At 38.1% G+C, this 26,879-nt stretch overlaps 1 protein-coding gene across 1 annotated transcript in view; it reads right to left on the minus strand.

Annotated features, from left to right (window-relative positions):
* The window catches only part of LOC150084981 (ribosomal protein S6 kinase 2 beta-like), a 29,425-nt gene extending 24,578 nt beyond the window's left edge, over positions 1-4,847 (minus strand). The window contains exon 1 of the mRNA XM_090375680.1: positions 4,791-4,847. Within this exon, the coding sequence (XP_090231806.1) occupies positions 4,791-4,800 (10 nt within the window). The 5' untranslated portion in view covers positions 4,801-4,847. The remainder of the gene's footprint in view (positions 1-4,790) is intronic.
* Between the last annotated feature and the right edge of the window lie 22,032 nt (positions 4,848-26,879).

The following is a 26,879-nucleotide window of genomic DNA, read 5'->3' on the forward strand; positions in this document are numbered from 1 at the left end:
CTCCCTCAGGTAATTATCCAGCTGCCCTTTGAATTTCCCCAAACTGTCAGCCTCTACCACCCATTGTAGGCAACTTATTCCGGTAATTTAACTCTGGCTAAAATAAGACTTCCTGCAATCCAGTCTAAACACCTCTCCTGTAACTTGAAATTTATGGCCCCTAGTTCCAGAATTATTTAGTAGTGAAAATTGTCCTCATTCTTTTACTTATGCCTATCACAGCCTTAAACACCTCAATCAAGTCTCCTCTAAGGTGCCTAGTTTCCAAGGAATGCAACCCACATATTCAGTCTTTCCTTAAATGGATGGGATGCCCTTTTTCCGTTCTCACCAGACAAGTTACCAGTCTTTGGACCCTTTTAAGAAGCATATTGACTTTAAGTGTGGTCCCAATACATGAACACAGTATTCCAAGTGTGGTCTAACAATAGTCGTATATATATTGGGATTATGATGCCCTTATCTCTACTAGTAAATGTAGACTGATCCTTGGGAAACCCCACTTCTTAGATTAATCCAATCAGAGGAATAACCATTTATCACAATCCTCTGCCTCCTGCCCTGAATTCTGCAATCCATCTAAGGATTTTGCCTGCAATTACAACCTGTTCCTTATAAAGTAACCACTCACATGGGACCGAGTCAAATCCTTTGCTAAAATCTAAATAAACAATATTGAAATTATTTCCTAAATCCAGCTCAAATGTGAACCTGTCAAAATAGCTAACCAGATTTGTTAAACATGATTTAACAAATCTGGTTAGCAAATAATGATTTAACATAATTCCATTTTCTATCTAAATGATCCTGAATTCCACCCTTGAACATACCCTCCATGATTTTCCTTACTACTAAGTGTTTTTTTTTTTATGAAAACCCTAAACCAGAGGTATTAGGACCTATAGTACTTAGTACCATGCTTGGGTTGGAGGTTGAAAAGGTGAAAGAAGATATTTGTTGACATTAGACTTCTGTAGACTAATTTTCAGGAAATACACATGAAGGAAGGTTGTTCCGGAAAACGGCAGTTGAATGAATAAATGAGGAAGGTGAAAAGATGGTTCTGTGAGTTTGAAGTTGGACAGTAAACAGATGTTGGCTGGTGGTGGCATGTGTTCAGACTGTTTTGAAAGAGACAGCAGGAATTATAGAAGCCCAAGAACATTACAGAACAAGTGCCCATGGAAATATCTGTAGAAAAGGCATGCAGCAGAAACAGTACATCTATGAAACAGCAAGTGGAGAGACTCTGTTAGAGATGAGTCATTAAATAACCTAACTGCCCTCTTCTGAATGGAATCTAGAAGCCTGAGAGAGATTTTGGGGGCACCACCCCAGATGTCGGAACAATATTCTGTGGTAGGGCAGATTTGCGATTTTTACAGAGAGAACAGCTGTTTGGAAGAAAATTAATGCAGAGAGCAAAAGAGAAAATCAAGTTTTTATATGCAGAGGAAGCAATATTTGTAATGTACTTGTGCCAAGAAAGATTAAGAAGTCAGGGTAATCCCCAAAAGATATTTCATGTTGCCTAGAAATTGGAGTGTCACCAAAGATAAGCATAGGAGCAGAAGGATCCTTTTCGCAAGATATGAGACAAGTCTGAGTTTTAGAAGAATTGAAATCAACTTAAGTTGTTGTCACCCCACTGGAGATCAGCATTTAAGGAATCTCAAAATGGAAAACAATGTGCTATCATCGGCAAAACTATGGATAGAATTTCCAGTCAATGGAAGATCATTAATATACAAGAGGAAAAGAGTGGGGGAAAGAACCAAACCTTGGGGGGGACACCAGCATTAGTGGAGAAGTTAAGACAGAGCCATCTACCATCACCCTCAGTGAGCAATTAGAGAGAAACTGGATAACCAATTACAAAAAACAGTTGGCAAACCATAAGATGGAAGCTTGTTTAGAAGACCTTTATGCCAAACACGATCGAAAGCCCTTGAGATGTCAAGAGCAACTGCTTGTGTTTCGCCCAACTTTTCCATTGAACCTGTCCATAAATGGGTAACATAAGCCACAATATCACAAGTGGATTGACACTGATGGAATGTAAATAAAAAAAAAAATTTCTTTCGTGACAATTTTGAAACTTGCCTCGTTTAGACTCTTCATTCAGTGCTTGCGGGAGTGACGCATAGTATTGTGCCTTTGTTATCTTCAATAATTTTATTGAAAATAGTAGGCATTTATATCACCAACAAATTAATATTTATTACTCTTAATATGACTAAGATGAAATCAAATGTATGGAATTATTTTGCTCGAAAAAGCAAAGATGAAGCATAATGTTCGAAATGTCAGAAGATAATGAAGTCGTCTGGTGGATCTACATCTGTGATGTTCCATTTAAAGAAAATGCATCAGATTGACATTAAACAAGATAACAGTGAACTCCCGTAAAAATGGTAAAAACATTAGAAAACTTTATTGTTAAAAAAAAAATCTATGGAAGAAGAGATTTCAAAATTAACTGCTTTAGATGGATTTTCTTTTAATTCAATTGCCAAGAGTGAGTTTATACAATCAAGCCTTCACCTTTAGAGAAATAAATAAATTACCACCAGCCTCAGGTGAATGGAATTAAAAATATGGTTCTTAATTATTATAAAACTAAGAAAGAACTCATTCAGAATTTCAAAAATTCATTGGTTTTGGGTGCACGGTATTCACTGACTCTAGACAATATACATCTATACAAAATAAAAAAAAGGTATATGAATATAAATGTGCATTCAAAAGAATCATTTGTTGTTAAGTCTTATTGAGATTAATGGTTCACTTGATAGCAGAAGAACTGAGCAAATTGTGAATGGACACTTGAAGGAATTTGGTTTGAACTTGGATGAGGATATTGTTGCCTGCACCACTGATGGAGCAGCAATGATGATTAAGTTTGGCAAGCAAATTACACCTAATCATCAACAATGTATAGACCACTGTATACATCTGTCAGTTATAGATGTACTTTATGAAAAAGCAATCAATTATGGTGCCACAGTCTGAGTCTCCCAAAGACAATGAAAATAATATAGAAAGTAGTGATGAAGAAGTTGAAGAAAGACAGCAAGACATGCTTTATCAAACAGACTTTACCGATGAGCTCATTTATTTCTTCAATCCAATGGCCAATATTGCACAAACTATTAACAAAGTCAGAAAAATTTGCAAGCTTTTTCGAAAATCTCCTACCAAAAATGACATTACAAAATTTTGTTAAAGCAAAATTTAATGGGAAAGAATATAAATTTATATTAGATTGCAAAACTAGACGGGATAGCACATTCTATATGATTGAGAGATTTTTGAAATTGAGAAATTGCATTCCAAATACTCTATGTGCAGTACTGTCAACTGAAGCTGTCTGACAATGACTGAAAAACACTTGAATTGCTATGTGAACCTTTGCAACCAGTTGAAATGGTTGCAAAGTACCTCAGAAGATACAGACAGCTTTGCTGAGCCATCTACACAACCCCAAAAAGTTTAGGAAAGAAGATTCAGGCTCAAGAACATTTTGATTTTTCAAGTAAGCAAGTTTTGAAAAAGCAAGCTGAAGAGATTTACGAGAGATTATTTGCAAAACATTCCGAAGGAGTCTTAGCGTTGAATGAAGAAACTGAAAATAAACAAACTGTTCTTTTAGAAGAAAACAAAGACTCGTCTAGTTCCGATGTTGGTGATACTCATGCGAGAGTATGATAGTGTAATAAAGAGATTAACTGAAGAGCCTTCAAAATATCCAAGTGAATTGGAAATCAGCAAAGAATTTAAAATTTTGGAGGCAACTAGCAGTAGAAGTGAAAAGCTGGAGAAAGTTTATAGAGCACTGCTGATCATTAAACCAACAAGTGTCCAATCTGAGAGAGTGTTTTCGATCACTGGTCTCTTTAACACAAAAATAAGGTCAAGTCTATCAGGAAAAATGCTTAATATACCGTGTTTTTTTAAAGGATCATTTTCGGAAAAAAGCTGAGCAATCCGTAGCCGAGTGGTCAGGAGCGGGAGTGCAGTAGCACACGCTCTTTGAGTAGACCAGGGTTCAAGCCCCTGACTGCTGAATACGATCAATCTGCCAACCCGCACTGGACCAGCGTGGCAGATTATGGTCCATTTCCCTCAGCATGGAATTGTTAAGGAGGCTTCCATCCTGCAGTGGGTTGATAATGGCTGCAATTTACCTTTTTTAAATTTCCCCAAGCTGTTTTTTTCACATTATTTTTATTTATTTATTATTATAGGGCTTATTATTTTTTTGTTTACTATACGAGAAGATAGTTTTTATTCAAAAGGATTTTAATACAATTTGAAATTTTGTATAATCTCAAGCTGGTTACTTTTTTGGAGCATTTTAATTTTTTTACTATAAGAGGCGATAGATTTTGTTTAAAAGATTTGATTACGATTCATACAATCTACCCAAGATAAAATAAATACCTGTGTTATAAGCTTTTAATTATTTTCCCTAAGTCTGAGAAAATCGGTTTTAAGAGTAAACTTCAGTTAAAAACTCTGTTTTATGCAAGCCCTAGTTTACACTGATCCAATTTGGTTACTATATGAAATAGCAGACAAAAAAAAAAAAAAAAAAAAATTGCACAACTGTAAAAGACAAGATGAAACAGTTATTATGAACTACATGTCAATGTTGCTTTAAGCATATGGGCATCTATTCCTCCAAACTGCTTACACCTATCACACACTGAATTTATTTTTAATTGAAATCTGCTTAAAAAAATGGTTGTGGTTTAGATGAATATTCTCAAAAAACCAAAAAAACTTACCCATAACCATATGAATCCCTGCAGAGTTGTAATATGCTTCGTAAAAGTGAACAAGAAATGGCCTTTCTTGACACTGTCTTGAAATGCTCAATTCTTGTATTACTCTTACTCTACGACTTTCTGTTGAGAGGTATGTTGCTGGAATAGTTTTCATAGCAAACAGCTCCATATTGTTTACTTTTCTTATGAGGTAAACTTGTCCAGAACCTGCAAGAGCAAATGTATAGATATATAATACAAATTTATTACGCCATGATTTAAAAAATAAGTCACAACACAAACATAAAACTGATAATTACAAAAACACTAAGAATTGCTTTGAGCCAGGCTAACTCATGTACGTATTGCATGATATTCACGAATTCAGCATTATTATGGGGTTTTATAAGAGTTTAAAGGATTTAAATTTGGGTAGCCCTTCAAGCTCACACAGTGGCAACCTCTAAAGCAGAAGGCATTGGTTCCACAGGAACTAGTTGAATGACTACTGCCAGGGAATGAGAAATGCACTGGGAAAAAGGTTAGGTGGAATATGACTGGGATAATCTACCAGGGTCAGAATTTGATGATGTAAAGCAGATATCTTTTAAGGGCACAAAAGGTAATATTCTTGCACACTGACATTAAGAGTGGAAGATCTTCAGACTTACTTAACACATACAGGACAATGCTGAAAAATGTCCTCAGTTTGGGTTAAATTTTATGTCTGCAATTGAGCCCCAGACACTATAGGAAGGAGTATATGATGAGAGCCTTGTCAAATAAATTTGGCCCTCAGACTGTTCAAGCCTCATGAGGTAGAATTTCTCAGCATGGTCTGTGCTTGATAACAGGAGAAACTGAATCTACAGGCATGGGATACACTTAAATAGAAGGGGTGCAAGAGTATTTTCTGATACTATCAAGGCAGTGTTAGGTGGGTGGGAAGGTTAGTTGGTTTTTAATGGCGCATCAGGTGGGTGGGAAAACTACTAGCTTGGTGAATCAGAAAACTAAACAGATCAACAATAGCCAAAGGCAGAAGTGCAAGCAATTCTTGCACTTTGTGCTTTCTACAGCATCAGCTCTATTGCCTAAAAGCCAGAGGTGTGAGCAATGCTTACCTAGGTCTCTCAAAATCAGTTCGTTATATGGAAATTCTTCGTTATACAGAAACTATTTTCAATGTAATGTAACAAAAACTACCATTTCACCTACTTCAGTGGTTTACTACCAACTAAAATAATGCTATGCACTGACTTGTTCAATTTCCAGGGGGAAGTCAATAAAAAGTTCGCTACATAGAAAAATTTGCTATATGAATGTTTGTTAAAGAAAGGTTCAACTGTATTTGGATTTCAGGAAAGTTTTTGATACTGTTGTACATAAAAGACTGCTGTACAAATTGAAAGTGTGTGGCAATGATATTTTTGAATTTTGCTACAGGGATAAGAAGGTGATTGTCCCATTGTATAAGGCAATGGTCAGGTCACATCTTGAGTACTACATACAGGTCTCAAGGCCTCATTTTAGAAAGGATGTAGATTGGCAAGGGTAACAAACTCTTACCAAAAAGTTTCAATTCTGAAAATTGCAGCATCTGGAGACTAGGATCTGCAAGGCAATCTGATTGAGATGGGCTCTGAATGGATTTCATCTGTAATGCTATTACATAACACTGACTCTAATCTGTAAAAAATTCTTTATTATAATAAAATAAAACACATGCATACTGATTGTATAACTATATGTTAAAATTTTAAAACAAAATAAATGTTGTATAACAAGAATAAAATATATAAAATTAAAAGCGATTACTTTCGGCAGCAGCAGCCATCTTCATCAGCTATAGAGCAATGCATAGCACACACGCTTCTTGATTAACCAGGATTCGAGCCTGTGACCACCACATATCCTCAGAGCAATATGGCCTTAGTTGCCAATGCTCCTAAAAACCAAATAACAGCATCTCAGCAGGTCTGCAACACGAACTATGGCATCTGCACGCGGTTCACTTCTCATGCATTGGAACTGGAAAATGGACAGGCCACTCTAAACCATTCATCTCTTCATAGGATATGGGCTTCGAAGAGTGCATGAATGTGACAGCCCTTATCCCTATAAGACTGTAGCACTCGGACGGACATATTCTTAAACTCTCCAGCCATTTCCGGTTCCAAAAGCCATGTGCCTTATCCACGATCACGGCTTCTTTAGCAGTAATGCAATGCCCAGTTTCCCAGGCATGTTCTGCTACAGCTGAACCTCCATAATTTGCAGTCTTATGGGCTCTATTGTGTTGACCCTATTAGTGTCATTACCCGCAATAGGATCTTTAGTTGCAGACACTACTGTGTGCAGCCTCCGACCTCGCAGCTGCACACAATATCTTACAGGAACATAAGATACGGAAAATGGGTTCTGAAATGCCTGGTTAGTAGGGGATGTATGCGGTGGAAACAGGTGTAAGAAAGCATCCCTGTGACTGTTTACACCTCAATGATGCTCTGGGGGCAACCACACATTACTAGGTCCGCTGTAACATGTTTAATCTCCTCTTCTCTCTTCAGACAAGCAGTGGGACCCCACCCTTTCCAATAAGGCCTTAATCACACTACTTTTGGGGCAACTGGCCTGAGCTGTTTTGAAGTGTGGGTATTGGCCCCGACACACAGGTTTTCTATAAACCTTAGTTTAAGTGTTGGCCTTCTCTGTAAACACACACATCTAGGAACGGAAGGGTCCCACCCGCTCAACCTCCAAAGTAAACCGAATATAAGGCAAACCGCTATTCAACCAAACTCGAGTATTTCTATTTCGTGTCCTCTTTGTATCACCGTAAATGTGTCATCCATGCATGTAGTGGGGGAGGACTATAGCTCCCCAACATCCTATCTTCAAATGCTTCCATGGCTAAGTTGGCTATAACTGCATTAATAGGTGAACCCATGGCCACTCCGCAAACCTGCTGGTACATAACATTTGGGAATAACATAGTGGTACTACATAAAGATAAGCAGACACCTTCACCACTTAGGGCTGTCCTATCTTTCAAAGTGCCATCCCTACTCAAAGCATTCCACACACAATCCAAGCAGTGTTCGATAGGTATACATGTGAACAAAGAAATGACATCAAAGGATGCCATAATCTCCCCCTCTTCTACCTCTTGAGCATGGAACTGTACAAATTTCTGTACTATTTTTAATAGTAGGATGCAAGTGCCCTACTACAGAGGATACAAATTCAGCCAGAAATCTGGATAGTGCATGCATTGGACTGCCAATAAACAACACAATGGGTCTGAGAGGTACCCCAGCCTTGTGCACTAAGTGGCCCGACCATTTTCTGGTTCCAATGCACGAGAAGCGAATTGTGTGCAGATGCCATAGTTCATGTCACAGACCTGTCAAGATGCATGGTACATAAATTGTCGGCCATCCTGCAACCACTATAACTGATAAAGGCGGGCGCTACTGCCATAAGCTCCTGTATTAGTGGTTCTAAACTTTTATTGCTTTTAATTTTATATATTTTATTCTTGTTATACAAGATTTATTTTATTTTGATATTTTAACATATAGTTATACAATCAGTATGCATGCGTTTTATTTTATCATAATAAAGAAGTTTTACAGATTCGAGTCAGTGTTCCATGGATATTGAGCTTGCTCAATATCCATGGAATTCTTCCTCTTCTCAGACTACACACAAGGAGCACCAAAATTAAAAAAGGACAGTTTATTATTATTAGCTATAAGGTGCAAGGAAGCCTGAGGCTTATTCTGCACCAGCCAAAAAAAAATAAATTCCCAAGTTACCCTGAGAGAGAGAGAGTCAAAAGTAGAAGGGAATCACCAAGAAAGAGAATGATGATATCCAGCTCAGGACCCTAGGTTGTGCCAAGCCCATACTCACCAAATGTGGACCCCTATTTGCAAAAGTTTGTTCCAGCAACCACCTTCTGGTGGTTCAAAAGTTGTGGGAGTTTATAGCTTAAATAAATTCAAGGAAGAACTAGAAAAACTATTGTAGGGAATGAATAAGTGAAATAGGAAGCATCTTTTTTTTTTTTTTTTTTTGGCTCAGTGTATAAGCTTGCATCATTTGCCATTGCTAATACACACATTTAAAAAAAAAAAAAAGACATCCATTCTCCATTTAGATTTTCTAAAAAAAAATATGCTCCATTTTTTTTTTGAATACAATAAAATTGATATTACTTTTTTATTATTAATAATACTGTACATGATTAGTATCCACTGGTTACAAATTTTTCTTAGCATAACCATGAAATAGAACCATTTAGAGCATTATACAGGATTTTTCAAAAATGGTCAATAATTTAAAGGTGAAAAGTATAAACTAAAATAAGCAAAAGAGTCCCAGTGAACATCAGGCTACAAATGAACCATTTTTAAGGTAACGCACATTTTCTATTAAGATCCACCACCGACTATGGGAACACTAGTTTACCAAAAATCTGAATCCTTTGCTAAGGGTGATTTTATTAAACATAAGATAATTTTAATTTTTGGTTTCACCACCACAGGATTTTACAGATGTTACATGTTACAAAAGGTGTTAAAAATGCTGCCCTTGCATCTGTATGCAGCTTTGTAGTCTTCACAGCATTGAGTTGCAAATCCTCTCAGGCATTCCTGGGTCATTTCTGATTTGCTGAAAGGCTCCTTCAACCTGACACTGCAATTCCTCAACTGTGTTAATGTCAGAAGTGTACACCAAGCTTTTTACATGACCCCAAATACAAAAATCTGTAGGATTTAAGTCTGGTGATCTGGGAGGTCACATCACAGGCCCACCTCTACCTATCCGCCATGATCATACCTTCTACTTAGATATGGAGTCACAACTCGAGCAAAATGTGTCAGTGCACCATCATGCATAAACCACGTCCTGGCATTGCTGAAGTGGAACATTAGCATCAAGGAGGTCTGGAAGAACATTCTGCATGAACTGAAGGTACAGCTCTCTTGTTAGCCTGTTTGGCAGAAAGTGTGGTCCAATTAGATGGTCTCCTAGTAGTCCTGCCCAGACATTCAACAAGACAACCCAGACATTCAACACAAATTGCACTAGGATTTCCGTCGGACCAAATGTGACAGTTATGAAAATTGAAAATACTATCACGAGTAAACCCAGCTTCATCGGTAAACAAAAAATGTTGTTTAAAAATTGGGGGGGGGGGGTCAGGACACTTGTTGCATCCACTGGCAGAAGTTCAGTCTGGGAGGTAGTCTGTATTGCTGAGACCTTGTACACACTGAATATGGCAGGGGTACAGTAATTGGCGATGCAAAATTCACCACACTGCTATGACTCAGTACACTCTTGTAGAGCAACCCTCCTTGTCGAAATTTCTGGATTTTGTTCTATTCTTTCTAATGCTCTTTCCTCAACATCAGGTGTTATGCCTGATGAAATAAAAATGAAAAGTACACACACATAAATTAAAGATTTTTTTAAAGTACTATTTCAGAATTTATAAATATTTTACTCTGCCTATGGAAAACATTTTTAAACTGAGGATTAATTGTTTAACATTCAGTTCATTAAAAACTCATTACCAAATTGGAAGAATAAGCTCTTTTGGAGTTTCAATATACCTTAAAAGGTCACAATTACAATAAGACAGCAGCAATCCACTAAGTAATTGAGAACTGTTCACAACCACAATGTGGTTGACAATATCAAATTATGGATATTGATTAAAACAATTGCAACATCACCTCCATCGTATCAAGATGTATATACTAAAGGGGTTTTAGCACCGAAAGTGGAAAATTCACTGATTGAACAAGTTAGTACCTACCATCACTTTAGTTCTTAGTATATCACTGACTGATGTACTATTTCATCAATCATTTCTGTTATATCTCATATTGTGAATGCACTAATATTGAACAACCTCGAATAACATACAGTGTGCAATAACGTTTCACAGTGGATTCTTGCCAGATACCACCACCCACGGGTGGTGTTAGCTGCCAAAAATTTGTAACATTAGTCTTCTCCACTGGCAAAGCGTTACTTATTCGTGGTAGTGCAATATCAATTGCAAAGGCATTCCATTCACAAATATTAAATGTGATAAAAACAATACCATTTCAACTACTGGTGGTTTACTACGAACTAAAATGATGCAATGCACTAACTTGTTCAATTACCAAAATTGTTTATATTATTTAATTTTTTAAATAAAAATAAATTTCTATATTTAAAAAAAAAAACTTATTAAGTGGGAAAACATTATAATACACTATAATCTTTATCAAAACTTTGTGAGAAAATCTGACCCAGGGAAAAATTCTAACAAGAGAAAATAATACATAACAGAGTTGAAATTTGGAATTAAGAAACCAAAATGAAAAGTACAGGGGAAAACTTGTGGAAATTTCTTATCTGGGGTTCTACTGTATTTTAATCTGCATTTAATTTTTCTAGTGACTGCTTTTCTTTTATAAAGAGATTCTTCTGAATTTTATCATTAAATTCTTGTTTAAAAAAAAAAAAAAAATTCATTCTGAATAAATAAAATAAGCATAAAAAAAAAGCAGCAGGGATTAAAGTTTTACTATCCCTTGTTTATTCAACATTCACAGAAAGTAAAAATGAGATGTCATGCCAAACTGACTCAATAACACACTGGCCAATGTCAAATGGATTCACTGCCTTAAATTTTAAGTGCTTCTTAACTAAGAGCATAACCCTTCCACTTCCTATCCTGCTGTCCTGTCTATACACATTTTACTCCTCACATTCAAATTCTGCATGGCTCATATCTGATATCCCAACAATGTGTGCATTTCATATATCTTAACCAGCACATCAAATTCATTTATTCTGCTCCTAGTATTGGTGTATAATCAAATATACATGCACCTGTTTTTACTCTTAGCTACCCTAACACAGTCCATTTATTTTCTTGCCGACCGGGCTAGCCGGGTGGGTAAAGTGCCTACTTGGCAACCCAAAGGTCGCAGGTTTGAATCCTGCCTTGGGCTTGGATCAAAGTACTGCAAAAAACCTTGGGAGGTGCATTATGGCCACAGAAGCCGATGCGCCAACAACAAAAAAAAAAAAAAAAAAAATTACTTTCTTGTTTCATGATGACTTCCAGCAGCAGGACCTAGCACCTTGCTTTCAACAGTGCTGGAATCACTTTAACCACTTCCTGGTGTTACTGTCACACAAAATCTTACACTATGGGAAATTTTCACATTATGTCAAAGATATAAATATCTGATTTTGCCACAAGCTTCCCTCTCAAGATGGAAAGTGGGGAGCAAGACTATTTGAAAGGTAGATTCTCAAATAATGGGTTGTTAAAATACACACAAAGCTTAGTAGAACTGAAATGAAAAGGTGATTGTCCAACATAATTTAACTAATGACATTTGAATCACATATCAATTTGTATAAAAGCAATTTCACAGACCGAAATACTGAGAAATAAAAAAAAAGTATGTCAATTCCAATACTTTCCTGAAGATGGGAATTTAGTGAAGTAATGAGGAAAACCAAACAAAAAAATAAATCAGCCTTTTAAAACCAACACGGACAGAAATACAATAAAATATAACAATCCCTTTCGGTACTCTATACTGGAAAAAAAAAAAAAAAAAACACTAAGCCTACTTTTAGTCCTAAACTTATATTACAATGAAAAAAAAAATAATAAATAAATACTTAAATTAACAACAAAAACTTGTCCAAAACACACCAAGAATTGCCCAATAATCCACAAAATCAATGGTACGTTCTACTCCTACAGAGCCAAAACATATGCCGCTACTTAAATGGTATGTTCTACTCCTACTGAACCAAGCATAACCCAATACTCGAATACCAACTTCGAAAACACACCAAGAATTGCCCAATAATCCGCAAAATCAATGGTACGTTCTACTCCTAAAGAGCCAAAACTATGCCGATACTTGAATGGTATGTTCTACTGCTACCGAACCAAGCATAACCCAATACTCGAATACCAACTTCGAAACACAGAAAAGATGCCTCATTAAAAAAAATAAAAAACTTAAGTGGAACCCACGACAGCAATGAATATATACTTACACTCGGAAAGCAAACGTCACCATTTTCGCTTACTGGTTACTACAGCGCCATCACCTAAAAAGGTAAGGGACAACAGAAATTTTTAAATGCAATTATTATGTATTTTCTGCTTATACTATACAGTACTGTACTCTGATACGGTCTCGAGGTGCCTAGAGGAGTTAATAACTTCTGCTCTTGAGATAATGCACTGGTTTAAAACAGCAAATATATCAACGCTACAGTTATCAATGGACTGGGCAGTTTTTGTGGAAGCATAATTCTCAATACGTGAATATGCTTCCGCATACGTTACTATAGGAACGCAATATTATTTTCGAATCCAGCCTAGGTAAACAAGGGAGAGTTCCAGGTTTTGCGGGGGCAGGAGCAACATTATAAGAAAATTATTCTGTTAGAGATAACGCAGAAGTTGAACATGCTTTTGTAATAATCTTGGAGCGATGATAAGCCTTCCCTCCCGGATTTACCTTTGACATATTGGAGCCATAAGATATACTGAAGCTATGAAGCTTCTGTATGTCTTATAGTAAATTCTGTTGTTATATTGTTAACTCTGTGATATATCATAAGTGAACATCTACCTGAGATGAAAATCCATTCTTTCCAAGATCAAAAACGCCATGCCATCTTGTCCCAACTAATTGTTCATTGTGTGAGGTAACACCAGACAATTTCCTCACGCTTTTTGCAGAATAAAACCAGGATCATTTAAATGTAAATAAAATAAGGTAATTAAAATGTGAAATTTTTTCCAAAAAGAAACTATAAAGAAGGCAAATGAAAAAAAGAGAGAGAAGTAGCAATGACAGAAAGCTTGATTACTTTTTGTATATGTATACTGGTGTTCAAAGAAAGTGCATCACTCCTTAATGTTGTAATTGTTCTGCAAGAGTTGCAGTCATTCCTTGCCTGTGTCAGGATGGCGAGTTACGTGCAGTTGACGCCACGAATAAAGTGTGCTATTGTTGCTTTACGTGAGAAGGGATGTTCTTCCCGTCATATTGCTTATAGAGTGTCTTGTAAAGTCGACAGTGAGTAGTTTTTTTCCAAACTCAAGAATACTGGTTCTGCTGATAGGAAAAAAGGAACCGGATGTCGCAAACGAGTCTCTACGCCAAAACAGGACCGCCTTTTGAAGCGCTTATGTTTTAAAAACCGTAAAACTTCTTCATGGAAAGGACATACAGGCGTGGTAGCAAGTACAGTAACAGTCAGAAGACGCCTCTTCAAAAATGGACTTGTAGCGCGTCGTCCTAAGAAGAAGCCATACAATAAAATGAAAAAGGCCCGATTAATTTGGTGTAAGGAGCATGTCAATTGGACCCTCTAGCAGTGGAAGTCTGTTATTTTCTCGGATGCGAAGAAATTCAGCCTGTATGGCTCTGATGGGAGACAAACGATTCGCCGTAGACGTGGTGAAGAATACCACCCAGACTGTATGGTGTCTACAGTGAAATTCCCTACCAGCCAAATGATATTGCGGTGCATTTCGTATCGCGGAGTAGGTCACCTGCAGTTTATAAAAGGTTCATTAAATGCCAACGGATACCTGGTTATATTGGAAGGCAAAGTTTTGCCAACCATTAGAGACCTGCAAGTAACTGCATCTTTCAGGACGATGACTGCCCCTTGTCATCGGGCGAAAAGTGTAAGTAGGCACTTCGATAGTTAATTTAACTTAATTTGCCAGGAAACAGCGCGGACCTGAATCCTATAGAAAGAACTGTTGGCATCATGTGGGATCTGCAGTTGCCAGAAAGAAACCAAATACCCTTCGTGAACTTCAGGAAGCCATAATTCGTGTTTAGAACCATGAACTAACAGTTGATTATCTTCAGAAATTGATCTTTTCAATGTCTCAACGGTGTGCTGCTGTCATCAGGGCCAGAGGCGGTTCAACTAAATATTAGTTTGCATCTGGTACACATTTTGTTTTCCATTTAAAATGATAAACTGAACCAAATTGGGGGCTTCGGATAACATTTCAGCCCTAATTGTCCTGTTTACCAAAACTGTTGAATAAGGGTTGCAAATGCTCATTTCGGAATATTTGGAGAGCACTGCCTAATATCACTTAGCTTTAACTGTTAATAAATATCTTTTGTTTATATTTCTAATCGTGATACTAGTCATTCATCGCGAAAAAGGGTTAGAAATGTGAAATTCCTAGGTGATACACTTTCTTTAAACACCAGTGTATGATAAATCGGAGATTAAAATGCGCTACCACTGAAGAATGAAAGGGCCTCCAAAAAATAATGGATTCAAAGCTGTCTTTTAGGCGGAGGAAAAGCAATTGTATCCATTGTGCTATTCATGATAATTAAACGGTCTCTAGCAAAATTATTATAGTAGGATGATTGACAGCAGTGACAAAATCAGGTAAGCAAAATTGCGAGAGGCCTCAAAATGGATAGAATAAATATAATTTGAACAGCGAAGATTTAATTCAAAAAATATTACCTTGTTCCTGCTCCAAAATATTAATAAAGTGCTTTTCGATCGGCCAGTTTCCAATACAAAATCTTTTACATTGAACAAGGATCGAATTTAGCAATCTGTATATGTTAAATTCAGTCTTTCTTCGGTGTAAAAGAATTCATCCATCTTCACTGTAAAAAACCACTCATTTCAAAAATGGATGTTTTTTTCCAATTTCGTACTTTTTTAAAAAAAATAATTCACTTTTCGAGCAGGCGAAAAATAACAGCAAATAATAAAATCTCAAAAAATTTACACTTATCTAGTCATCACAAATTTTGAGCTAAAAGAAGTGAATTTTGGAATAATTTTATACCACAAGAGAAAAAAAACTTCCTGTTCAAATACAGTAAATGTAAATCGTTCAAGATTTTAATATAAGTTAGAATCAAAAGCAGAACATATTTTGACACTTTATTTGCATTTATTTTCATAAATTAAATTGTAATTCTCAATCAAGAATAACAGCAGTTCGGAAACTGGGAATTTTACCCGATTCGCGTCTGTTGGGGCTCTTTATAAAATGATATTAAGAATGAAATATCACTATAAAATGCCTTTTGGACATAATTTCACTAAACATTATGTTATACATGCAGAGTGGACACATTTTAAAAGTAATTGGGCTAATTATTTTAAACAAAATCGTTTGACGTTTGGAATTTTCACTACTTTAGTCATTGTGCTACAAATGTTTTGACTAATTTCGGAATTAAAACTATTTAAAGAAAAATTTCATTAAAATCTTACCTCCTTCTCCAAGTTTCCCGAGTCTTACAAAATCTTGAGGAACATTATCACTTCCTGTCATAGTAAAAATTTCAATATTTTCAGCCATGATAAATCGCCTATATCTGAAGCACAACTTAGTACAAAAAGAACCGAATTCAAATAATGACAGAAAAGCCTAGTTATGTGATAGTTACTACACCATTTATATTGTGTGGTAATATACATATTTTTGGCAGGAGCCAATCACAGTAAAGCAGACCAATTGTATTCTCGGAACCAATGATATTATAGTGGTTTCAGCACTTGTCACTCATTAAGAGAGGTCTGGGTTCGAGACTTGTGGTAATTGACATTTCCTTGGTGCCAATCACAGTAACGTAAAGTCTCGTCATCAGTGACAGTAGCTTCACCAATTCATGTGACGTAATTATAGTCTCCATTTATTTGTGATATGTTATACCCTAGTTGAAGTAAAGCCAAGAATATAGATTTTGGGTAATTATTCATATTGGGCAATTTTTGAATAGGATATCTAAGAAAAAAGAAAAGAACTGCTAGTTTTAATAACATAATTTATGGAAATGAACACTCGAATAACAGCATTTTCTACAAACATAATATGACCTTAAATTTTTTTTTCTCAAGAAATTCTTTCTCTCATATTCTCTCTGTGCACTTCAAAACTCTTTTGTTCATATTCTCATTTTGTATTAAGACAAAGCAACAGATGAGTCGTGCACAGAGTTGTCAAATGTTCAGAATCTGTGACCCGGACAAGATGTGCATAATCGTTTATTAATGATGTAATTATGTGCATCACTAGCCAAAACCAGTCTGAAAAAAAACAATCTTCAATGGTTCTAATAAAGTGGCCAGACACCAGTGGCGGAACTACCATACTGACATATGCTCCAGTTTGAGAAGGTAAGGTAGTAGTTTGGTTTGGATTGGTTGTTAAAGAGCACACTAGGCCTGTTATTTGTAGTTTCGCTGCTACTAGGCAGTGTAAAATGACTGCAACAAAAAGGAAATATTAGTCACACATATTTGAAAGTTTTGGTCACAATTCTAAAATGAGTTATTCTATTAAGATTTTTTTTTTTTTTATAATTTGTATAACTTTCCCCTGCAATGGCTATTGGACTTTCTCAAAGATACATTAAAATATTGCTTTTCATAAGAAGACAACAGCTTGTTATTATCGCGTTGATGGTCGACAACTGCCCTGCCCACATTCACTCGGTAATTTCGAAACTTACAAGTGTCAAGCTTGTTTTCTTCCTTCAGAATACCTCATCAAAACTGCAGCCAATGGACCAAGGCATTATCAAGAATTTGAAAACGCACTACCAAAGACGCTTACTGAAAAAAAAAAAATTATACTGAGAATAGAAATCAACCAACCTATAGATTCTGTTTTAGATTTGCGGATGTGCATATCAGAGTTGGGGAAAGCGTGGAGTCAAGGTGTGATGGAAACAACGATTAAGAATTGTTTCGCAAAAGCAGGTTTTGTTAAAACGCCGATTAACAGCGATGAGAAGGATGAACTACTACAAGACATTAAGCAATCTTGGAAAGAACTCCGAGAGAGAGATTTGATCAGTGGAGAAACTGTTCTTGAGAGTATTCAAAGAATTAGTGATAATTTTGACGATAAGTTGGATGAAAATGAGGGCAATATTAAACGTTCCAAACATGATATATTGGCAGCATTTGCGTCGAGGCCTTCAGTGTGAAGAAAACGTGCCAGAAAATATATTTGAGTGTTTAAAACAAATGCAAACATTTTTATGAATGATGTACAGTAAAATCTAGTACAACAGAAAATAATAACCAAATATTTTACGAAATAATTCTTAAAAGGATACTTATATTAGACATTTTAATAAAGTAGTAATTTCTTAATATGTATGTATTAATAAATTAATTGTTTTAAAATTTTAGAAAATTTATTCATTCCCATTTATTTCCCATCTTTTACTATATTTCTGAATGTTGAATTTTAGTATTTTTCATTGTTGACAAGGTCATATTTGTTTATAACAGTATTTCTGTTTAACGAATTTATTCATGAGAACGTTATATATAGGTCCCACTATATTTACTGCCACTGCATTTTTGCACTTTTGGGAATTTCTGCTGTAGGAAACAGGAATTAAGAGCTAAAGGGTTCAGCAGTTGAGTAGTAGCCTTCTCAATATTATTCAGAATTGAGTAATACTGAGAAGTCGCACTGGTCAGCTGCTTTCGGTGTCCATAATCAGTGAGCAAATTAAGGCGTATTCCCGACGTGAATAATAAATAAGAACGCCACCTGCGTCACACGTGTAACCACCCTGACAAAATAAAAAGTGGCAGTAGGGCTCATTCATATCTCAGACTTCGTTCAAGCCTTAAGATCTCGAACGAACACAAACAAATACCATAGTTTTCGCACCACTGTGTTGCTGTTTTTTGTTCTGTGGTAGATTTTCACTCACATTTCCTGGTTATTTGCAGTATTACTATGTTATGGGATTATTTTTCATTAATACTTTTCAAATTCGATATTAAATTCCTCTTAGGACTGATTTCCATTAGTCAAATAGATACTTTATTATTATTATTAGCCATATGGTGCACGGACTGCTCTTGCTAAGAAATAATGTCATCACATTATTGCTAAATTCCTAATATTAAAAATAATAAAGTAAAATTACTTTATGAAAAGTAATTTAACGTAATTTTTATTTTTTCGCTTTTTAGATCCAATCATTTCATAATTAAAAAATTCTTAATCTAATATCGCTGCTACAATCGCATGAAATTAAAATTTACAACGTTAACTACAGAAAAAAAAATGAACTTTTATTAATTCTTTCTTACTGAACATACAAATCTCTTACACACAACGAAGGGGGGGGTGCACTTTCCAGCATAGAAGGAAAAGAGAAATTAAAAATAAAAATGCTAAAAGTATAAATTTTTTGTGAATTAACTCAGAATACATCGAAAAACATAGAGACTAAAAACAGAGGCATTTAGCTTCAAACAAAACTATAATTAAGAGACAGATAATGCCTTCCTACATAATCCTTCTCTGATCGCCTCGAGCACTCATAGCATCGAAGAGCTTCAACTCCGACCTGTGACTGAGTCCAACCTTATTTTGAGAAACGGACTAACTCAGCCACGTGTGAAAAAGGCCCATAAAGATTCCTCCCGTTATCGACGGGACTCGACCTCAGATCTTTTCCACTCGGTGTGTGTGCGGGGGGGGGGGAAAGACGGCGCTTCTACCAACTGTGCTAACTACAATGGCAATGAGAAGAAGATAGCTAGCCAGTGACCTTCAACAGCTTCTGGAATTTCTGTCTACTGCAGTTGTTGTTCACCCTTCTTTGCCATCTAAGACGTACCGAAATCAGTTAGCATATGCAATATCACTTGACTTCATTCAGTTAACGTCGTTAATTTTAATTTCCTGAACTCATACCCCAAATAAAATGGTAAAATTTGAGGATTAATATCACTTGAATTCATTTAGTGCTACTTGCGATGGCCAGCATCGTTAGTGGCACTCTGCTGTACTGTTTGTAATGTAAGGATCAAACGGCACGAGGGATTCTCCCCCCCCCACATCTCCGCATAGTTCACATTGTGGTTGTACCCGTTGACCGGAAATGCTAGAGATTTAAAAGTGTACGGGCTCTGTACCGTTGTTCTTTCCTCGATGGTAAATGGAGCTTCAGTTGCCTCATTGTAATAAGTGCTGTTAGTGTGGCAGACTTCCTGTTGTTGAGCTGTTTGGGGTTCCACATCGCTGATAAATAAGGTGTTGAGGATGTTATATGTTGATTCTTCCCAGGACGTAGTCGTAACACCTTGGGGATGATAGTAGAATTAGTTATCTCGCCTTTGGAGAGCCGTTAGTGGTGATGCGATATACCACTCCTCAGGGATCGGAGTTTCCAGTAGTGAATACAAGTTTCTCCCAGAAAGCTCTTTTCTGCTGTCGTATTAATGAGTCATTCTTAGCACGACTGTATTCTTCACGGAGCACTGACTTCACTGAGAGGCCACGACGAGCGAGCGCGTTAGCATTAGTAGAGGCATATGATGCAAGAAAGCAAGCTTATTCAGCATCAGCCAAAAAAAAAAAAAAAAAAGCACAACCACTACTCCCATTTCACCCCTCCGTTCGTTCGAAATACATGTCCAGCTGAGCCTTAAATTTGTTTAGGCTATCAACTTCAACAACAAGTCATGGAAGTCTATTCCACAAACCAACTGCCCGCTGGCTAAAGGCAAATTTCCGCCCATCTATCCGACATCCGTCCTTCCTCAATTTGAATTTATGCCCTCTCAGGTGATTATTCTGAGCAAGAGGAAGAATCCCATCGGCATTGAGCATGCTCAAGCCATTCAAAGCTTTATACACATCTATCAGATCACCTCGCCGATGCCTAGTCTCCAGACTCTGTAATTTGCAAAACTTAAGCCTTTCTTCGTAAGAGCAACCCTTTGTTCCATTCACTAATCTTGTTGCCCTTCTCTGTACTCGTTCCAGCAGCTCTACATCCTTCTTGAAATGAGGCCTCCAGACCTGTATAGAGTACTCAAGGTGTGGCCTGACCAATGCCTTATACAAGGGAATAATCACATCCCTGCCCCTGCTAGAAAAATTCCTGTATATCATTGACAAGACACCATGATCTACTCTTGCAGCTCGTCTGCACTGCTCAGAGAACTTCATATCTGCCTGCACAATTACCCCCAGCTCCTTTTCATTCTCTACCACTGTCAGCGTAGTACCACAGAGTTGATACGTTGATCTGGGGTTACTGTTTCCCATATGTAGTACTTTACATTTGTCAATGTTAAACTTCATTTGCCACCTCTCAGCCCATCTGCTCAACCTTTCCAGATCCTGTTGCAGCAGCATAGCATCAGTAATGTCCTTAACAACCCTGCCAACCTTTGTATCGTCTGCAAACTTGGACATTAAGCTTGATATACCATCATCAATATCATTTATAAATACAGAAAACAACAATGGACCCAGCACTGAACCCTGAGGAACTCCACTAATAACATTAGTCCACGTTGAGCAGTGTCCATTGATTACCACTCTATGTCTTCTCCCCCTCAGCCACCCCTTTATCCACAGCACAAATTTGCCTCCAATGTCACTGCTCCAATTTGTGCAGCAGTCAAAAGCCTTTCTAAGGTCCAAATATACAAAGTTTGTGATATTATGACTTTTGTGACTATATCATAGTGTCCAATAAAATTGGTCAGACAAGACCTGCCCTTAACAAAACCATGCTGTGTCTGAGCTATAACTGAATTCTTGTCCAGATGATCCTGCAGTGCTTCTTTAACCAGTGCCTCCATTAATTTTCCTGGAACCGAAGTTAAACTCACAGGTCTATAATTACTTGTGTCAGCCTTTGATCCTCCTTTGTGAATTGGGGTTACATTTGCACATCTCCAGTCTATGGGTACCTCCCCTGAGTCCAAAGAAGCTCTGATAATTATGGCTAGGGGTTTGCTTACTTCCTTTGCTGCCTCCTTTAATATAACTGGATAGATCCCATCCACCCCGGGTGCCTTTTTTATGTTATCCTCAACAATTTCTCCTCCACTTTCCTCTCAGATATTAGAAAATCATCTAGTTCACTGCCAATGTTTACTTCAACTACGACATTCCCCTTCTTGAATAACTCCTCATGTGTGAATGTTGATGCAAAATACTTGTTTAGATTGTTAGCTACCTGAGCAGGATCCTCAACTGTTGAACCATCAACATCCAGTGGACCAATCTGATTCATCCCTTTCCTTCTTGAGTTTAAATAGGTAAAGAACTGTTTTCTGTTTTTCTTTGCATCCTTTGCAAAGGATTTCTCATAATCTGCCTTTACCTGCCTAATCTCCTTTGTGACTTGGTTACAGACCAACTTATATCTATCATAGGCTTCCATGTCACCCATTAATTTGTATATATCCCATGCATTTTTCTTCTCTGCCATATGTCTCATTAGTTCATCTGACAACCATTTAGGCCTGAACCTTGAACAATATTTCTTGGTTGGTATGTAAAGCCTGGTAGCTTCCAAGATTGGTTCCTCGAATGCTTCCCATTTTGAATTTGCTGTTGGTAACATCATCAGTTGGTCCCACTGTATAGAATTTAAATACTGTCTCAGACCATCATAGTCGCCTTTACGAAAGCAAAAACCCTTCCCTTTACCTCTGATGGTAGTTACCTCCTTGAGTAAATCCCACTTCAGCACACTGTGATCACTGCCACCTAGTGGTTCCTTTATCTGCAGATTCTTAATGCATGAAGAATCACTACTGATAATCAGATCAAGAGTATTACTCCCTCTAGTTGCCTCCCGAACATGCTGGTGTAGAAAACAATCATCCAATAAATCCACAAAAGCCTTGCTACTGTGTGAGTGACCAGCCCCCAAATTCCAGTCAATATCTGGGAAATTAAAATCCCCCATTATAAGACTCTCTGATTTACTGGCCCACTCTATTTCTCCGAACAGTTTCTTATTATACTCATCAGAGTCATTAGGCCTATAGCACACTCCTACTCTCAATTTTGATCTCCCAATGCTTATGTCACACCAAACTGACTCGACACTGCACTGTCCAGCGATGTCGACTGGCTTCACTTCCTTGGATTTTATGTGTTTTTTAACTAATAGCATAACCCCTCCTCCCTTCCTATCCTGTCTATCCTTTCTGTAGACATTGTACTCCCCAAATTCCAGTTCTGCATTTCTTATATCTGTGTGACACCACGTCTCTGAAATCCCCACAATATCTGCCTTTGATGTTTTGAGCAATACCTCAAATTCATCAAATTTATTTACTAAACTCCTAGCATTGGTGTACACACAAGTATACATGCACCTGTTCTTTTTCTTAGCTACCCTAACACAACCCATGTGTTTACTTGTACCCCAATGATTCCCAGCAGTCTCTGAAATATCCTGCATCTTATTTTCCAGGCTGCGGCTCATTCCAATAGAAGCAGTGCAAGAATCACTTTCACCTCTGCCAGTGGCTACTGTTAATCTATTAGTCCTTGTATCCCCCCAATCTAGCAGTTTTCCGACCCACCTAACATTGCCTCGATAGCATCAGCAAACATTCTTGCACCCTTTCTATTTAAGTGTATCCCATCCCTGTAGAAGCAGTCTCTCCTGTTAACAAGTACAGACCAGGCTGAAAAAAATTCTACCCCTTGAGCCTTGCACAATCTTTCCAGGGCCGAATTGATCGACAAGGCTCTCATCATATACTCCCTTCTATCGTGTCTGGGCAGAATTGCAGACACTTTCAAATTCAACCCTAATTCACGGCTTTTTTTCAACAGTGACCTGTACTTTCTAAGTAATTCCGCCAGTCTCCTACTCTTAATATCATTAGTGCCAACGTGTACAACTATATCACCTTTTGTGCCCTTAAAAGATAATATCCGCTCTACAACGTCATCAACCTTTGCCCCTGGCAAAGGTTGATGACGACTAACTGAGCCACGTCGTGAAAAAGGCCCATAAAGATTCCTCCCGTTATTGACGGGACTCGAACTCAGATCTTTTCCACTCGGTGTGTGGGGGGGGGGAGACGGCGCTTCTACTAACTGTGCTAACCACACCACCCTTCTTTGCCATCTAAGACGTACCGAAATCAGTTAGCATATGCAATATCACTTGACTTCATTCAGTTAACGTCGTTAATTTTAATTTCCTGGACTCATGCCCCAAATAAAATGGTAAAATTTGAGGATTAATATCACTTGAATTCTTTTAGTGCTACTTGCGATGGCCAGCATCGTAAGTGGCACTCTGCTGTACTGTTTGTAATGTAAGGATCAAACGGCACCAGGGATTCTCCCCCTCCCCCACATCTCCGCATAGTTCACATTGTGGTTGTACCCGTTGACTGGAAATGCTAGAGATTTAAAAGTGTACGGGCTCTGTACCGTTGTTCTTTCCTCGATGGTGAATGGAGCTTCAGTTGCCTCATTGTAATAAGTGCTGTTAGTGTGGCAGATTTCCTGTTGTTGAGCTGTTTGGGGTTCCACATCGCTGATAAATAAGGTGTTGAGGATGTTATATGTTGATTCTTCCCAGGACGTAGTCGTAACACCTTGGGGTGATAGTAGAATTAGTTATCTCGCCTTTGGAGAGCCTGTTAGTGGTGATGCGATATACTACTCCTCAGGGATCGGAGTTTCCAGTAGTGAATACAAGTTTCTCCCAGGAAGCTCTTTTCTGCTGTCTTATTAATGAGTCATTCCTAGCACGACGGTATTCTTCACGAAGAGCACTGACTTCACTGAGAGGCCATAACGAGCGAGCTCGTTGGTGTAGACAGAGCGACGGAGATGTTTTCCATTCAGTATAACAAATGGCGTTTTGGCCAGGAAATATTCCAAGAGTCTTCCATTTTGGATACCTGTACTACCAGCAGTGTTACTATACCAGGCTGAGGAGTGGCAGTTAACGTTTGCAGCCAATATAATTTTACTGTTTGGGAGTGCTTCTAGAACTTCTTGGATATAGGCAATTGTTGTAGCGATGTCCTGGCCAGGTCTACTGTATAAGGAAATTAGGTAGAAGTCACCGAGAGGGCCAATGACATGAGCACACACCGCCCACAGTGTGCAAAGAGAAAAGATCTTTGTTACCGAGATATTTGGGTTGCGCACGACTATGGCAGCCCAGGGGGTTTCTTCGTCAGTTTGAACAATTTTATAAGTTGATGGATAACCTCTGGATATCTATTTCCCTCGTCGGACTTGATTGGCGATGGCGCATGCTTGTTGGCCGTTTAGCTGCAGTAATTTGAAGACATTGTAGTTATATTGCTTAAGCCGTGCTGCCAGAGTCTGTCTTCAGCTGTAGGTTATGCTTAGCTTTACTGTAAATGGGGCATTTGTTATCTCTAATTGAGTGAGCTGCATAAATTTTAGTAGAATTGCAGTTCGAGTATACTGCAGCAGAAGACTTTCTGGGCACAGTGATCACATGTGGGCTCTGACTGAGTGCAGGTGTTGGGTGGTGTGCCCGAGCATGTAGCAGTCCTCATTTGGGGACTGCTACATGCTCCCTGAAGCGATGGCTTCGCCATCCTATGAAAATTCGATCTTGTTGCTGGAGCGCGTTCCAGGCTTGTGGAGAGAGCTCTATAACCCAGTTACAGTACTGTGGGGACTTAGAGTTAGTCTGGTACTTAGGCCCGAAGTGGTCTTTGGCATCAGTGATGTCAGAGGAGTCTTGGAAATTGCGGTGAACTAACTCATCCATGATGTGGTCCGGATGAGATCTTTGTGTGTAGAATATGAGTACAGAGGGTCCTTTCCTCTTGAGGCCAAGAGATGTAACTGTCGGGTTGGAGATGATTGATTGTGCCTCATGTTTTGCGACTGTCTCAATAATTACTCCAACGTTGCGAGTGTTCCTGAGAGACTTTACTCTCGTGGTTATCAAGTCTTGGGATAACTTCTGTACAACAGTATTTTTCACAACCTCGCTGGAGTCAAAGGTCGAATTCTGAGTAGGCTTTAGTAGTATGAGGTGCGGTTCACGTAGGAAAGTTTTTTTCTTCTGGGCTGGAGATTTGCTGGTATATGGAGCTACACTAGGTGTGGTCCTCAGCGCATTAGCATAGGAGAGAGGGCGCTGTAGCATTTCATTCCCCCCTTTCTTCAAGGGCGTCGAATTTGGCCTTTGTTCGTTCATGTTTTACATAGAGGTTGAGGAAAAAAGTTTCATCCTGGCACAAGCGATAGACCAGACTTGGACTATCTTCAGTTGAACTGTGATCTTTGAAGTTTCTAGTTGAACTCCAGTTTACAGTGGGGCACGTCCATGCCCCACCAGAAGGAAAGAAAGGGAGGGACAGCAGGGCCTTCTCTTCCCCAGCCGGGGAAGGGAGAATAGCAGGCTAGGTAAGGGAGCCGGCCATGATCGCCAACAGAGCGTAGATGGGGGGTTGGATTCTCACTCTGGGTAGCGGCTGGAGTGCTGGACCTGACTCATGGTGTTAGGTCTTGATCGCTGGCTAGTTGTCTTTTGTGCTACAATCATGAATACTTCCTTCTGGAATTTGGGGTGCTGGACTTGATTCATTGCGTCGAGTCTGGTGCCCTAAAGGTTCTATTTTTCCATGGCGGACAGTTGGATATTTGCTGGACAGTATCTATATTGAGTTTTGAGGTTCCAGTACTTGTGGAACAGCAAATGAGATATTCAGTTGAACTCTGATTTTTGAAGTTTGTAGTTGTGCCATCCAGACTATTGATTATTAATTTTTTTTCCTGCTAACTCCCTGGTATGGGCATCGCAGGGGGTGGAGTGTAGAGTGTGTTTAGTGTCAAATGGCACCAGGGGTTTCCCCCATCTCCGCGTAGTATACATTGTGGGTGTGAAACATAACACTGTCAATGCCAGACGTTTAAAGCTATATGGATTTTGTATATGTGTAGTGTCGTGTTCCCCATTGTTCCTCTGGTCATTTAGCCGCTGGGCCCCTAATGGGTCCCAACGTTGTCCACACTCCGCTCCGTAGAGGCAGACCAGGTACACTAGTATTATAGTTATTTACTCTGGCAGATCCTGCCACCTAATTTACTGAAATTTCAGTGGCTAGGACCTAGGAGAAAAAAAAAAAAAAAAAACGCTACAGAGGGGTCCGCCAAAAGGAGTACTGGTTATGCGATTTGATGTTGTTATTAAGTTTTTGGGTGTAGGGCTTAAGCAATTTAGAGATGGTTCCGACGTTGGTTAT

Source organism: Mastigoproctus giganteus, chromosome 6, assembly GCF_048544385.1.
Source record: "Mastigoproctus giganteus isolate SK-2022 chromosome 6, ASM4854438v1, whole genome shotgun sequence".
Classification (NCBI taxonomy): domain Eukaryota; kingdom Metazoa; phylum Arthropoda; class Arachnida; order Uropygi; family Thelyphonidae; genus Mastigoproctus; species Mastigoproctus giganteus.